Consider the following 16,690-nt stretch of genomic DNA (forward strand, 5'->3'; position numbering starts at 1 on the left):
GTCTCCCCCTCTGCTCAGAATGAGGTGTCCAGTGCTGGATTCCACAGCGCAAGAAGATGCGTTCAATGGACCAGGTCCAGCTACCGGCCAAACAGTGGATCGAGGGACTCGAGCATCTTTGGTATAAAGAGAGGCTGAGAGTTGGGATTGCTTAACCTGGGAAAGAGAAGGCTGAGGTTTCTGTCCATGTATGATCTGAACCAGAGGTTCCAGGAAGACTTTCTGCTGCAAAGACCATGGAATACTTTTGCTGTTAAACTTTAGCACTAAAATGCAGACTTAAAATCCACTTGCGGCATTTGCAGGCAAGTATGAGTGAAAGCCTAAGGGGGAGCAGGGCAAATATTCATTCATCTGTGACAACAGGACAGTCTGAATACCACAGCCAGCATCACTCCAAGAGCACCAGGAAAAGAGCTTATGTAGAGGAACAGGAACAGGGAGACAGGTAAATTGCCTGTTATTTTTACTCCTACAGAACAGAGACTGAGGGAACAGAATTATTCACTTGCTGCAACTTCAAAACTGAGTCCAAATACAGATGCAGAAAGAGAAATGAAGTGTATTGGGTAGTTTCTTTCCAGCTGCTGGGAACACTGCCCATTTGGGTTATGTTGGCAACCTACAGACACTGGACCAAGCGAGGACAAACCAGTAGCACAACCTGTAGGCAGATTCCCACCAGCTTCAGCAGCTCTTCGGCCTCCTACCTTTGAGCGTAGCTGATGTTTGCAATGTCTTTGGTTCGTGCTGATGAATGGTTTTGATGATGTCTGGGTCAGCGTTGAAGCGCTCGCGGTCATTCTGCCAGAAGTTCCCCGGAGACAGCAAGAGGCAGCCGTGCTCGGGGAGCAGATTCCGCAGCTTCCTCAGGCCCGGCAGAAGATCCGTCACCTGCAGGCAAAGTTCCTCCAGGCTTTTGACCCCAGCGCTGAAACATAAGCAAAGATCAGACGTTGCAGCACTCTGCAACGCTGCAGCACTCGCTGTTTGGGCAGCGGGGATGGGCACCCATGGGACTGCACCCTCATTTACTGTCCTCACTGCCTGGAATTGCTGCACGAGCCCCAGAAGCCCAGGATGGCTCCACATGGCCACTCTGTTTTCCCTCCTCAGCAATCCGAGGTGCTGCAGGTTGCAGCTTCACTGGCTCCATATAGTTCTTCTTAGAAGACCTTAACTCCTCTCTGTCCCTCTTCCCACATATGCTGGGTGCCCGGGTGTGATACCACACAGAAACTGGGTCACCTGGGGTATTTCCATTAAGGGGAACAGAGAGCTATAAAATATTCAACCAGTCTACCACAAATAAAACTGTTCAGTACCCACAATCCCACAAAATTCCTTCAGAATTCCTCTACATTGCATGGAAAAGAAAATGCCTGGCAGGTTCAGAGTCAAGGAGATGCAACAGCAAAAGCAGGCGTGAACTGGCACTTGTGCTTACGTTTCCCAAGTTCATCTCAACACAGTGACATAACTTTCTCAACCACTACTCCAAGCAAGATTCAGCTTGGCCTTGCGACAGCATCCGCTTGTAAAGCTTAGTGACAAAGCCTGGCAGCGCTCCACCTGGCTAGACAAGAGCTGCTGATCCAAACGGGAACACTTCCCTCAACGGGATAAGAGCGAGGGAGTTTTGCAAGGGACTGCGATATTGAACGAAGGCTAAATTAAGAGGAAGGAGACTGGTTTTCCCTGGTTCTTCCACTGAGGATAGAGGAGGCAGCCACCAGCATATTCAGGATGCAGAATACCGAAGGAAAACCCCATAAAGCAAGTGTCTGCTGCACTACTAAAATCTCACAGTACTTCTGATTTTGTATGAAGTTTCAGCAATTCTAGAGTTGATGAAAGTACAATCGCCTTCTGTTTCCTCTGCAGTTGTCAAAAATCTTCAGCTATTCCTTCACTATTGCAGTATAAAATATCTTTGGCACATAAAAAAGTTGCACTTGTTGTATCAGGCAAAAATACAATTTAATGCTTTTATAAAAATAAAACTGACAATAAAGAGTTTCATAATGACCACTGATATGGGAGCCCTTTTACCAAGGTTTAAGCCCAAATGATCCCCTAGCCCCTTGCTTCTCTTAGCTCTGTAAATTCTCTTTTGCTTAAGCAGAACATCACACCAAGGCAACCTAAGAAGAAGACAACACACCTACCAGGAGGAAGCTGTTTCTAGCTTGTCATTGGCAAATGCACAGAGATCATCACCTGAAATGAGGCATTTGATAAGGGAGCAGATAAGCTGAAAAGGCTGTAGAAAGGATGTCAGTGCCAAGGCTTCGTGAGTTGGTAAAAAGGTGCTCCGTATTTAACTGCATGAATGGCACTACTAAAAATGATCAGGAAGGGAGCAGACAGTGAGCTTACCTGGAAGGGCTTTTATTATTCTTTTTTTTTTTAATCACTAAAAAGCTACTAGATGATCAAAACCTCCATCCTCACAGCCTTTCTGCATGCTTGGCCTCAGCATCATTACTCTCACTGAGCATAGGAAGAAAAGTAGGGAAGCTCTGCTGTGTTTAGAAAGTAAAGTGAGCCAAGAACTTGACAGCAGATGAGAATTTAAAACCAGAAGGAAAGAATATTAAAAGAAAAAAAAAAGGCAAAGTAATGAGTATAAAATGCACAAAAACAGGCAAAGCAATAACATAAAATGCACTCTTGATTTAAGAGTGGAATAAGGTAGAATGAGCCAGACTAATCTGCTAGCTCTTTTAAAATATCTGATTTTATGGACAAGGAAGGCACAATAGCTCTCATTTCCTTGGGCGAGGAAAAGCTTTTGATCCAGTATCCCACAGCAATGTACTGGTTACCACAAAAGGCAGGTGTTAATACAAAAACTGCAAGGCTGTAAGGAACTACCTAACAGGAAGATGATTACAGGGTTGCTGAAAGAGGAAAACAAAGTGGAACTTCTCACGGACAGACAGGAGAATCAAGATTTTAGTTTTCTGCTTTGGAAATTGCAGTAAAATAACGGGACATCTGCCAATGACACAAAAATTATGAAATATTGTTAATACAGAAAGGGAATGGAATATCTGAAACGGCTGATGGGAGGGCTGGAATACCCACCACCAGACAAGTATGTGACACTGATGTGAGTGGCCACAAAAAAGACATCAGCAACCTCACTAAATTGTAGAATGGGTCATTCTCCCTGCATTTCCAGGGAGAATCCGCCACAAATGAGATTTCACTCGGAACACTGCATGTAGTTCTCATCTTTCCTGTTTGGGAAAGATAGAGGAACAAGAAAAGTGCAGAGAAGACTGACCAGGATGACAATGTGAATCCAGAGCCTTCCTTATCCAAGTTGTGGACAAGAAAAGCGCAGAGAAGACCAACCAGGATGACAATCTGAATCCAGAGCCTTCCTTATCAAAGTTGTTTTAATTACTTGTTTTAAGGCAAGGCTTGCATGTTTATGAAAGAACCGCACACCATGGGAGAGCAGAGCCTGGGGGGATCTGTCCAGGCCCCTCTGCCTAAGCCTTTCACAGGAGGCAAGTTCTGCAGCATGAAAGCTGAAGGACTCCACGTGCAGGATGGGAATGATGTTACTTACCAACAACGGTCTCTGATGGGCCTTTAAACTTTAAAAACTGCAGAATTTCAAAGCTAAAAGTGAGACTTGCTAAGCAGCAAGTTGGAACGCGGGTGTGTGTGACAGTGGCTTGGTCTGCCTTGCCCACAGCCTTTACCAACACTGCCTACCTGTCCCTCAGGGCATGGTTTCTGATCTCCTCCACCAGCTGGAAGACGCGGGACAGCGGCGAACGGAACACATCCACGGCAAGGAAGTTCTTCTGCCACGGGGACACGGTGGCTTTCACAAGGATCTGCTGGATGTAGGCCACCGGAGCGCCGACGTACTGCGGGGAAAGCCAGAGGGAAAAGGGGAACACAGTGAGCGGGAAGCTCTTCAGCAGAACCACAGCACCGCTTGGCATCTCTTCAGGGAGCACCTTACCAGGATCTAATTTTGTCTCACAAATTAGAGGTGAAATGTGACAGTGGCAGCTGAGCAAGAATGGAAAGAGCCTGTTCCTCAAAGGGTCAAAACGCCACTGACACTGGGATGAAGAACAGTGTAGGATCTTTGAATTGTTTCTTGGTGTCCTACACCGTGTTATCAACCTTCTTGGAAAGCACCAGGGCTCCAGGTTGTTTATGCAAAAGAAAGTCAAGCTCTTACTCTCACACAAGTCTGTTTTACCTTCACAATTTTACCAGTCAGTAAAAAAATAATCCAATAACCCCTTTTAAGCAACGCTTGACTCATTAGGTTCTTCAAACAACCCAACGTTCCCCAGGCCCCACCACAGCAGTTAGCTCTGCAGCGGGATCTGTGGCTGCTTTAATTCCAATTTAAATGCAAAACTCTTGTTGGAGACCTTAGCAAGCAGGCTTAGACCAGCTAGACCAGCAGCAAAAAATAAGCCTGCAAGTTGTAACGGCATTTTAAGGAATACACAGAAGGATCTGAAGCAAAAGAGGTGCTTCGAGTCCTCGTGTCCCCTCTGTCCCCCCCAGCCGTGATGCAGAGGACCTACCCAGTCGGGACGCTCGCTGAGATCCCCTTGCTGGAGGTTGGGATCTGCAGAAGGGGGGGAATAGTCCTTCACCGGGGTGCTGAACTCCACTGGTCCTGTGCCAGGCAAGGGCAGCTTAAGCAGCGGGTAACTAAGAGAAATACACAAGCAAAGCAGCATGAAACGTTAAAAAAAGCACAATTAAATACTAAAAATCCGCACAGCTGCAATACAAGACGGCTTTACATCTCAGAGGAATTGTTCTATCTGTTTCTCCTAGTAAGATATTTGGTATTTCACTCTTGGAAAGGGATATTTCCAGGAGGATTCTCCAGGCGAGCTCTCCAGGACTCATCAGCAGACTCACCTTCCACTACAGAGCCTTTACCTGGGCTAATGGCACGGGATTAACTAGGGCCACCTCTCAGCTATTCCGTAGCCTTCACAAAAACAAAATCACCGTCACATTTAGGCTGTTATTTTCCCAACCTGGACCCCACACTAACCACCCAAATTTCCCCACTGAGATTTTGACCATTTCCACTATTTCACATAAAATTCATACGTCTCCAAAGCACTTTTTTCCAGCAGCAATGAGATACCAAAATGAGCACGAAACGCTTATCTTTTGGCTCCTTTGCTACCACAATCCTTAAGTGTTTGCAGCAGCTATCCCACAATAAACACGGTACTAACAGTCCATGTTCCACGCGATTTGGGAGTTGATTGAATGATTTCTATAAAGTCAGCAAAAATCCCAGGAGATTTGAACCGGGAGGAAGAGCAAGACGGTCGTTATGGAGATGTTTGATCCGATGAGGGGATGACACCGGGACCATTAGTGGGGAAGGGACCTCCAGGCTCCAGCGCGGACCCTGCTCAGATCAGGACCAGAGGAGGCTGCTCAGGACCAAGTCCAAGCAAGTTTTGAGTATCCTCAAGGATGAACGTCCCACAGCCTCTCCAGGTATCAGATGTGACCACGTTCATGGTGGATACTATTTTCCTTGCATCTAGTCACAATTTCCCATGGTCCAGCTCATGTCCTTCCCCTAAGCACCTCGGAGACAAGCCAGGCTCCCACTTCTCCACACCCTCCCATGAAGGGGTTGCAGACCAGCAGCAACATCTCCCCTGCACCTTTGTAGAGCTGAGAAGACTCCTTCCCTCAGCCCCTGCTCCCCACCTGAAATTATGTGTGGGATAAGGGAGCAAATGAGCTTCTTCCTCCAAGGAGATGATCTACACAACAACTAGGGCGTGATTGAGGCCCAAGGCTGTTTCTGAAAGTTGCTTCCTCCCCATAGCAAAGTTGCCCCGCAGAAAAGCATCATCATGTCCAGACAGAGGTACAAACTATAAAGTTGGGGTTCAGGCATCAGGATGGTGGTGCTAGAACGTGCTATATGTGAGCATGGAATGACAAATGTACCCCCAATTCTTCCACAATGGGGTTGCCCAAAATCACTTGGGCAAGTTCTGCTGCTGCACACTCACCCTGACTGGAAATAGAGGTGCAGTTGGAGAGGAAAAGCAGCTGTGCAAGATTAATTCTCAGCTTAATTATGGCATGATTAAAGACAAAATTCTCAAAAAATGACCTGAAATTGAACTGTTACGACCACCCTCATGTTCAATAAAGCAGGCTCAGCCTTCACTGCTCATTTATTAGACAGAAGGAGCTCATTTTTTTGTTTAAAATCAGCACCAGAAGCCAACATAAAAGGAGTTTGATGAGCACTTCTCCCTGCTGGAGCGACCACTCTCCGAGGCAGCTAGTCTTAATGAGGACCCCATGCACACGTGCATCCCTCTGCATTTCAGGACAGCGTTAACCAAAGGAAGGGAGAGGAAAAACCACATCGGACACTCAATTCCCCTTGCAGCAATGGCAGGATTTTGCAGTAACGGCAGGATTTTGTGGTTGTGGCTGTTATATCCTCTCTATCCCAATTAGCTTGTCCTGTAAAAAGAACCAATCTTACAAATCCAATGTAACCCCTGCACCTCCAAGGAGCTACCCTTAATGTGCACAACGCTAATAAGCAACAGCACCAAGCTGAGACTAGATGAAAAATAGACTCTTGCCGCTCGGATATTGCAAGGCAGCCTGTCCAAGCTGGCATCGTTCCTCTGGCAGCAAGTGCTGCCCCGGAGCCATCAGGAAAAAAGAGATCTAAATTTAATTAAGGTAAGCGCTGCCTTTTGCCTGGAGGGGATTAGGGAGCGTGCACGGGAAGGGCTGGCAGAGCTGGGGGAACAGGGGGCTCCCAGAGGGATGGAACAGCTGGGAACGTTCGGAGACCTCAATTTCCACGGCAAAACGACAGCCCAGTCCTCAGCACAGATGTTGTGCCCGGATTCAGCAGGTCGCAGCCAGCAGCTCCGCAGCCTGTTCTACTTAAAGACTGCAGAAACTTGTTAGAAATGTTCATTTTTATTAAAAAGAAAAGATCAGTAGCCTCTGGAGATATCTCTTGATCGCTCTGTCATACTGGTTCTTGGCCAATACAATCTCTAACACCCTTTCTCCTCCAAGGAAGGCGCCTGCTGCCAGATCCTGGAGTGCAGGTGCAGCATTGACTCCTGCACTGCTGCAAGCTCCTGCCTGCACACGGGTCTGCTGCCCACAGCCGCCCCAGTTTGTGCTGTGGAGGCCGTAGGACTAGTTGGGAATGAAGGAAGTTCAGCTAAAGAAAATAATCAGACTTTATCAACAGCAAAAAGGGCAAAAAAGGAGAAAAACAAGATAGGATGGGGCCAAAAGGCCCGTTGCAGATCGCTGCAGAGGTGAGTAAAATAGCAAGTCCCTCAGAAGGACCCAAAAATAGGCAAGTAGGTACAACTAATGACTCAGGATTAAGCCACCAAGCTTCACACACCTCATCACAAATATCTTTGAGCAGAATAACTGAAGTTCTTCATGCTGGGGTGGGCAGGAAGAAAGAAACCTGAGGGGGACACAATGGAGGTGAAGAAAAGCAGCAGGCAGAGCTGGAAGGGGATGACACCTTTCCCTTAAAGGCAAGATAAGAGCAAAGCTCCACCCGGGTTATTTATTTTTTGCTGTTATAAAAGCACTGGGGGTGAAGGGGAAGGTTGATGTTGTGCAGAGGGGAAGCAGCAAACTGCTCACATGCTAAAGAGCAGAACCAGCCATGAATGAAGATCAACCTCGTCCCAAAACACCGGGCGTTTTAGCACAGCAGCTCAGGCTCCTTAGTAGCTGTTCCGGGTAGATCAAAGGGGTTTTTTTCCCCTCCCTTCATATTTGGATTTTCCAACAGTTGTCCAAAAAAGAAAATTCGAAAGTACATGCAGACACAACGGGGAAGGAGTCAATGGCACTTCCTTGGAACAAAGGCGGGCGAGAGAATGAGGGGAAGAAAAAGAGGGAAGTTTCTGATGGAAGGAAGAAAAAGATTGGAGACTTGTGAGCACGGCTGAGGGCTGGCAGCCTAACCAGGGCAACCGCGATTCCCAGGCCCATCCTCCTCCTCAGCCCCGCGCTCGCTCTCGCCCTGCTGACATCCAAGTCGACTCCGGCCTTTCCTGTCGTTTCTACTGCCGACATCATGAATATGGAAGAGGATTAACGCTCCACAGAGCTGCCTGCAGGATGCACTTGGACAGGGCCGCTAAAGCAAGGGAGGAAAACAGCACCCGGCGCTGCCGGTTGCTCGGGAAAGCTCCCGTTTCCTCCTTGGATGCTAAACGGCGTGAGATTTTTCCCTCTGCAGCCTCCAGTTTTCTGCAGGTCTCCTCAGCTTCCTTCCCTACCCGGGCTGCTATATCAACAAAAGCCCTGCTGACATCTAGAAGCACAATCTGCTTCGTTTTCCTGCTTGCTGTTGCACCCACTGGTGCGGGTGTCTTCATGGGGAGCAGGAGCCTTCGTCTGTGGTGGTATCACCTGCACCTTCAGCTGCAGACGGCTGTGCCATCCGGTACCAGCACAGGTCCAGCAGGAGCGGGGCTTCTTGGAGCTTGTCTGCACACCACAAAGCTGCTGCTGTTGGCTGAAAATGAGGACTGCAGAGTCATCTTCACAGAAAAGGCCACCCAGGAAATCCACTTTTACCTGGGCCTTAAAATACAGCCTGCTCCAAAGCTGTGATGAGGCCTGTAGGAGCTAAACATAGGTATGTAAGACAACATGACCCAGGGACAGTTTATATTGCTCGTGCTATTGAGCCGAGCTCAGGAATGAGGCTTCTTCTGGGGAATCGTAGCAGAAACTCCCTGCTCTTGAGGCAGCTCCAGCACAGACACGTGGCCATGGAAGAGAGGAGATGATCCACTCATCAGAGCAGCATTTGAGGAGGAGAAGTTTGAGGAATGTCTGCTGGACGAGCACACCAAGCGCACGCACTGTCATATGCCTGACCTAGGTTATTTTAGGACATCACTTTATTTAGCCTTATAGAACTAGACAATAATAATCAATGTAGTCAGCACTACGCAAGACAGACACCTGCAGGAGAAGTAAAAAAAGGAGAAAATAAAGAATCCAACAATATTGAAAGATTCACTAGATGTACTGCTTCGGAGAGCAATGTTAAGAGCACCTAGAGAAGACAGTTAACTAAGACACCAAGAGCTGCCTGCTGGGCTGTCACAAGCGCCCACAGGACCTTGACATCACGAGGACTATGAGATGCAAGGACCTGGTCACCCCTCTGCAAACCTCCTGCCACACAGGAGAGCTGCTCCATATGGAGCTGCAGGAAAGGACAGTGAAAACAATGACAGAAACCACACTAGTACTTGTTAAGAGAATTCTTTTTGACCAAAGAAAGTTCCTGGACACTGGAAGGCAAATGAGAGAAGTAGGAGCTGAAACAGTAATGGGCAAGTCCAAAAAGGAAATTTGGGCTTGAAAAAAAGAGTTCTTTTTAAGCACCCTGGCACTTTCCTGTAGACTTCCAAAGTGAGGAAAAATGGATCAGCTACAAGTTACTACTGCTGAATTCAAGCAAGAGCACATTTTGGTTTAGAGGTAGGTTCAGGAAAAAAATAAATAAATAAAGTTCATCCAACTACTTTACATATTTTCAAGACAGCTTAGAGGGCCAAGCTGGAGGGCTGCCAGGCCAGCCCGCGGCAGCTGCCAACCCACCAGGGCTGCAGACCCTGAAACTGCGAGTTCTCGGCCAAAGCTGGGATCAAAGCAGGGATCTCCGGCGTCCCAGAGGAGTCCTCTGCTGGCGAGCACCGAGGAGAGCGCGGTCGCCGCTCAGGTACCACGCAGGGTGCTGACACGGTGCCTTAAAGCAGTGACCACCTCCATTCTCTATGCTTTTGGAAGCAGATTCTAGCCCATTTCCAGGTAAAGCTAAATATTGCAATCTGAAAACTCATTGCTAATAAGACGTCCAAAATTGTTTGAAGAGTCTTGTTTCTTCTTCAGCACGGGGAAGCAACTCAGCCATTTATTTTGCAGCTCACTTCCATTGATTTTGCCATGAAATCTAGGTGGTATTTAAGGAGAAAGCAAGATGCATTTTGTGCTTAGTTTCCATTTACCAGAGCTTTTTGTTTTTTTGAGTAACTGGCAGTGGGAAGAGGAGGCCAGATACTTGGCAGCAACACTCCCCTGTTCAGCCCTACTAGATGCACAGACAATACCTGCTTCTGAATAAATTTGCGTTGCGCCGCTTCCTGCTGGCAGGACCTTCCAAAAATTGCATTGCAAAAAATAAAAGATTCCTCCCCTGCCTCCGTGCTGCCAGTTTGCTCTTGCTAAGCAGCAGCACGGAGCTCTCGGCACGCAGGGCTTGCTTGCATCTCCTTTCGTCATTCACTCCCACAGGAGACTGTGCCCGGTGTGTTTGGAACACGAAGGGGTTGTCAGCAACTCAACTCCTTTGGTTAGCACGCAAGATGCCTGTTAAGATACTAAATGTTCTTTTAGGGAAAAAAATACATAATACACAAAAAAAATTATATATGTGGCCTTTGATTCTAGAGGATTCCAAAATTCAGAAGCAGAACCTAATGTTTCAGCCAAAGAACGAGCACCCACAAAGACTCACCCTGTTAACACTCCTAAACTGCCTTCACACAGTCAATTGCTGGATTTTAACTCCTACTTTAAATAAAAACAAAGCAATTTCAAATTTCCCAGGTTGTAAATATGCCTCCTCTTCTGCTGTTCTCAGAGCTGGGGAGGAGGGACTGCTCTGTGGACAGGCTACTGCAGCAGGCTCCTTTTGCTGGGGAAAGAAAAGCACCGAGAGAGGTTTGTTCCTGCAAGAACAGGAATGTTTCTTAACGTAAATCCACTTAAATGGATGATCATAAGGAATGTCGCCCACATCAGGATGTGCAGGAGGGCAGGCAGTTCACTAGCAAGCCCTGTCGGCACCTAGTTCAGCAGGAAACCCAGGCTCTGAAGTAAGAGATGATATAACTTGGATTTTCAGATTTCAGTTAAGACCACAGAGCAAGAATATAGGCATTTTTTTGCTTTGGGCTTACTTATCAGTTTATTAATAAAAATAGATATATCACGTCTTACCTATAGGTCACATTAAAAATGTTGTCTACACAGAACACCTAAAGGTTAAAGATAGGATGGAAATAAATTCCAACAACCTATAATGGATGCTTTGGAGCAGCTACTCCAAAGCTGGTTGTTACCTGGGTCTTGAGGCTTGATTTTTTCCTCCAACAGGAAAAATACCAGCACGTTAACTGATGCCAATACAACGAGAGCTGTCCAGTGACCCTGGACAAAACGTTGCCTAAATCAACTTCTGCCTTGAAACTGGTCTTTGACCTTCTCCACTGGCCCCTTTCACCAAATTTCAGCACTTCCCACTCCCTGAGGGTGGAAGAATCGATCAGATTTGCCCTAAGGGAGTAGAAATTTCTCAAGAGCACAAGGCAAATGGAATTCCAGCAGCAAGGTGGGCCAGTAACTTGCACCTTACCATGGCCAAGAGCCTCCTAAAACGCCGGCAGATATGGCAAATATGTGGTGGATGGGTGAGCTCCATCAGACAAGTCCCAAGCCTTAACTCCAACATACAACAAGCTAATGTATTATCCACAGCTCATTTTCCTGAGGAATTATCACAAAACGTTTGAAGTTTCCTGCCCCACCTCTTCTGTTGCCTGCAGTCATGGAGGTGACTTAATTGCTCCTGTCTTCCTGTTATGCTATTTGATATATGCAGCCTCTGTGATTAAAAAATAAAAATAAGGCCTTGTCGCTGGCTTTGGCAGCCCTCCTTTCCCAACTTATAAAACTTTCCTGGAACTGATGAAAAGACACAAATGTTTGAAAGACTGCAGGGTAGGACAGCCTGAAAAGCTGCTGAGTGTCTTGCTCCAGGCCTATATTCTAGTATAGGCCAAGGAACATGGATATGCTATAGTTGATGATAGGGTTTCATTGCACTGTATGCAGATACAGTGAGTTTTGTTTCCTGTAGAACAGAAAATAATGCAAGGACTGCAGCTACAAAGCTATGGAGACTTGGGAAAATAGAAGCTGCTCTCAAATCACTTGATATGGGGGATATGTGTTCCCTATAGCACCACTCCTTGGAGTTTCAGCTTAAAAAAATACGCTTAGCAGGAAGGAAGCGGGGTGGAGGGCAGGAACACTCCTAACACCTTGTTAAAACACCACAAACGGAACGGACTGCAAACTAGCTTAAAAATGTATTTTCAAAAGTGTTTGGCATTCCTGTTTTTATAAACTTCACAGACTAAGGAGCATAAAAACTTCAGCCCAAAACCAGATTTCCAAGAAGTCCACTTTTGGCCAGAAAGCAATGGGAAGTGTGTCTGGGATAATCTGGCATTCCAAGACAAGTTCTATTTACCAGCCAATACACACACCCTTCCTGTGATTATTTAATTTGGATTAAAAAAAAAAAAAAAAAAAAAAAAAAAACACACAAAACACAAGGATCAATTGCATTTACTCAGGTTAAACCAAGCAGTCTCTGCAGCAACAGCAGCTAAATTTCATTACTGGACCACTTTTTTGTGTTGTCATTGGCATGAGGAGCTGGGGACACTTCCAAATGCCAGGGACATTTCCACACACGCAGGATCGTGCAGGAAACCTGCTTCTTTTCCCATCAAAACACAACAGCAGCAGCCTGGAACCCAAGAGCCACCACCTGGCCTGGACAGCAGAGAGGGAGAGGAATCAGTGGAATATCCCAGGGCCACCAGTGTGAAAATATTGCAGAGTATCCCATGCCAGGAGATGCTGGTCTTGGAAAGGCCGAGGTGTAGAAGAGCTGTATTCCGGACTAGGCCTGTCCTAATTAGCACTGTGACACCTAATTAACCCCAGCTCTTATCAATGAGACCAGAACAGGCATTGAAACAATCAAACAAAACAAACCAACCCAGCTTTTAAAAAAGGAGAACTTCAGCCACGCTGCCTGTAACACTTGAGCTTTTGCCAGGGGGCTCCTGCTCTCAAAGGATGTCACAGAATTTTAAAAATCCTTCCCTTTTTGCTTTGTGAAGGTTACCTACAAGTTTGATGGGGTCTTTCCGAGACCCCTTTCTGCAATTCATTGAGTAATTGCAGAGTCCTCAAATGCCAGCACCGAGTAACACAGACACTGCCACAAATACAGGGCAGTGACCTTGCCAAGAGCTGCTTTGAAGCCTCAGGGACATGGTGGGAGACCAAATTTATCCAAAAACAAGCCAAAACCACACAGCACAGGTACAAATTCTGACCTCGTGGGCACCAGGCTGCTAAGAAGCAGGGCTGAAAACAGCATCCAGCTGAGCTGATGAGATGCAGCTGCTACTTGTCACCACGTCAGCCTAAAGAAAGGGAACCTAAAACCCATTTGATTGGACCTAGCAGAAACTTCCTATTTGCTTTAGGACATGGAATCTCAAAACTAAACTAAATATTTACATGGAATCACATGCAGCTGTGCAAAATCAGGAAAACAACACTACTATTCCTGCTCAGGCACAAGAAGCAATCTTCTAGGTTTCCAACACCGCACTTGTAAGACACATGCAAAAAGTGCCTTACGCTGAGCAATGCTGAAAGAAAAATTTAAGTTCACATTTACTCCAACACAGAGCTTCTCTAACAGCTGGAGAGTATCACCAGTTTATGTTTTATTTTGACCAAACGAGGCCGATAAGTCTGTTCAACCCTGCCTGTGTACAGGTAGACACGTGCCTACACACAGATCTGAACACAAAAGCTTTCACAATCTCACGAGTAATAACAGCTCACTGGAAATAATTTAGAGGCTCAAATAATATTTCTCTGATAACGTATTTAACTGCAACTCGTGTCCAAATTAGGGCCCACAAGGGGAATCAGGAAAGAATTTATAAGGATAAGCAGCATACACACACCTAGACAAGGCTGCAAAAGAAGAGTACAAGCCTCAGGGAGCACAGAATATGCAGGAACAGAGAGAAAGATCAACTTTCCTCCTCCCTATGTTTAATTTACGGCTTTGGAGTTCACCATAGGTGGTTGGTGATTATGTATTTTACTTATTGCTTGACTTATTTCACTTACTTGATTATTTTTTGCTATTTACTTATAGGCTGCATCATGATACTTCATCCCTGACGTTTCTTTAGCCTCGCGCAAAAGGATGACAACAATCCAGCTTGTTAAAAAATGGTATATTCCGGAACAGCAAATGCAACAGCGAAACCTGAGCACATCCCTGTTGCCAAGGCAGCTCCGCTAATGGGCGACGGAGAATCCAGCGAAAACCTGGGGGGAGAAACAAGTGCCGGGCAGGACTTACCAGCAGGCGAGGATGCAGAGGGCGGTGAAGAGGATGATGGGGATGGGGTAGGAAGCACAGAGCAGCCCGTGGCTGTAGAACGCCCGCGAAATCCTCTCGCGCAGCCTTTCAGTCAGGGTCATCGTCGAGCGTCGTCACCTCGCGGCCATCCCGGAGCGCCGCACGGCGGGAGGAGACGCCGGCACGCGCGGCTGCGGGCGGGCAAGAAGGGAAGTTCATGAGAAAAAAAATAATAGTAAATAATAAAAAAACAGTTGGAAATATTATAAATTCCCTCGCCGGCCTTGTGGGAAGGGCTCTGACGCTGGCGATCGCTCCGAGGGCTTGAGCTACGAGCAGGGCAGTGCTAAGGCCCTTCGGGAGGATTTACAGCCCAATGTAAAGAAAGGTGTTTTCTCTTGGGACAAGCAGGAGGGAATACAGTAGCCACAGTACAGGAAACAAAGGCAGGACACACTACCCAACAACTATAAACCATCCGGGGTGCTCGGCGTCCCGAGTGCCAGAGCTCCGACCAGGCCGGCCTACCTAGGCCTAGGCCAGCGGGCCTCAGAAACGGGCACCTTCAACCCGCCATTTGGTTTTACAACGGATATAACAAAAAAAGCTCATACAAATGGTGAGGCAGGGCCCGAAAATGAAGGGCGAAGCAGGTTTCTGGACAGAGGAAAAAGGATTTCTTATGATCTCAGGCCAAACACAAAACACGTGGTTCACAATAGGGAACAGAAGGTATAGTAGAAGAGGAAGCTGGAGAGGTTCACAGGCCAGAAATCCATTAACATTTACTAATTTTCAGAAGTCTGTAGCCTCAGCTATTTAGAGAATGAAGGAAGCATCAACCTCTTATTCTTTCCTTTCCATTGGTGTAGATCCCATTTTTCCAATGCAGGTCTTGCCACAGCTAGGAAGCATTCGTTTCCCACCCGGATAAACAGATCAGCTCCCTAATCCAAAGGCAGATGGTAAAACCCAACTTTAAACTGTCCTTAGAGGCTGAGTGATCAGCGAGGGCCCTGCAAAGCCTCCCCTGGCTCCCAGCACCCAAACTTTACGGCTTTCCCAACTGCAAGAGCAGAGACAACTCATTACAGCAAGGCACAAATTAGTCAGGCCAGCTTAAGCAATGCACAAACGAGAAGGTGCCATATTTACATTAGTAAGAAAGTTTATGAATATTAAAAGACAATGAGAAATCCAAGGGCACAAACACGTGCAACACCGAGCACGCAGGTCCATCTCCAGAGCTGTTTTCCTCGTGCTCCACGTAGGCATCAACGTCCTGCTCCATTCCCACCGTTCAAATACACCCTGTTTGATTCTCCACCTCTATCTTAAGGTGCAAGCAAACCACTATTTTCTGATGAACAGGGCTCTCTGAGGCAACAGCTCCTCCCTGTAATTAATCACACCAACTTATCCCTAAAAACCTGGGTGCAGCAGAAAGGAAGGAGAGAGCAATAGCTGCTGTTGCTCTAGGGCTGGGTGGAAGGAGCACGCTGCCCTTTCCAAGCCTTATTCTATGACTAACTTGGGAATAACACATAAAATCTATTATTTCAGTGACTGAAGAGCACCAGGCCTACGTTTCTGAGCAGTCTTTAGCTGCTGACAGTGGTTTTGGCTACTGCCTGCAAACGTTGACTTCTAATTGTAAAGATGCATAGAAGAAAACTCAGCAACTGCTTTGCATGATGTGAAACATCAGCGTTCATTAAGGGAAAACCACGTTAGCTTTGGAGTACTTGCATTTGCTCAATTTTTGAGAGGGCTGCACATTTAAATTCTTTATTAGACGTATTGTGCAAGTGCACATGAAAGTTTAAGGCAGCAGCAGTTCACATGCAAAGTTATTTTTGCAAACGGAGCTCAAAGGAAACTTTCCCATCTTAGGACGACGGTTAAAGCAGAATCCATTCAGGGGGCTCCTCTGTGCCAGCAAGGAGTTTTTCAAGACTGCAAATCTGGGACAGCAAAAAGGTTTGGCTGGAACCAAGTGGGCAGCAGGATGTTTCCTTATAACTTTGCTGCACAACATGTTCTATTTCTGGAGCATATATAGATTAAAGAAGCTGTGCTGACATATGGATGGTCACACCTCCAATCCACCTGGGCTACCAAATGCAGTGACGTTTAGGAATATAGTGGAGGAAACCGAGGCAAACAGCAAGGTTGGCTTTAAGGCTTCTTAACCACCAAACTAAACATACACTAAGCAGTTATTTAGACCCTCTTGCCATTCCTTCCACTTTTGACATTTTTGTTGCAGGGATCACACAAATTCAGCTATGTATCAGTATAATTTCACTTAAGATGCTTTCCCCTTCACTTACATATGTCCAATAAACCAGCCAGCAATTCCTCCCATGGCAA

General features: G+C 46.5%; 1 protein-coding gene across 1 annotated transcript in view; it reads right to left on the reverse strand.

The window, feature by feature from the left end:
- The window catches only part of SCAP (SREBF chaperone), a 48,225-nt gene that overhangs the window by 20,677 nt on the left and 10,858 nt on the right, over positions 1-16,690 (reverse strand). Inside the window, exons 2-5 of the mRNA XM_026044281.1 lie at positions 14,318-14,508; positions 4,572-4,701; positions 3,733-3,890; positions 711-931 (exon numbers count right to left, since the gene is read on the reverse strand). Coding sequence (XP_025900066.1) covers positions 711-931; positions 3,733-3,890; positions 4,572-4,701; positions 14,318-14,439 — 631 coding nt within the window. The 5' untranslated portion in view covers positions 14,440-14,508. The remainder of the gene's footprint in view (positions 1-710; positions 932-3,732; positions 3,891-4,571; positions 4,702-14,317; positions 14,509-16,690) is intronic.

The sequence above is a fragment of the Nothoprocta perdicaria genome, unplaced genomic scaffold, assembly GCF_003342845.1.
Source record: "Nothoprocta perdicaria isolate Ctin4 unplaced genomic scaffold, notPer1 scaffold_357, whole genome shotgun sequence".
NCBI lineage: Eukaryota > Metazoa > Chordata > Aves > Tinamiformes > Tinamidae > Nothoprocta > Nothoprocta perdicaria.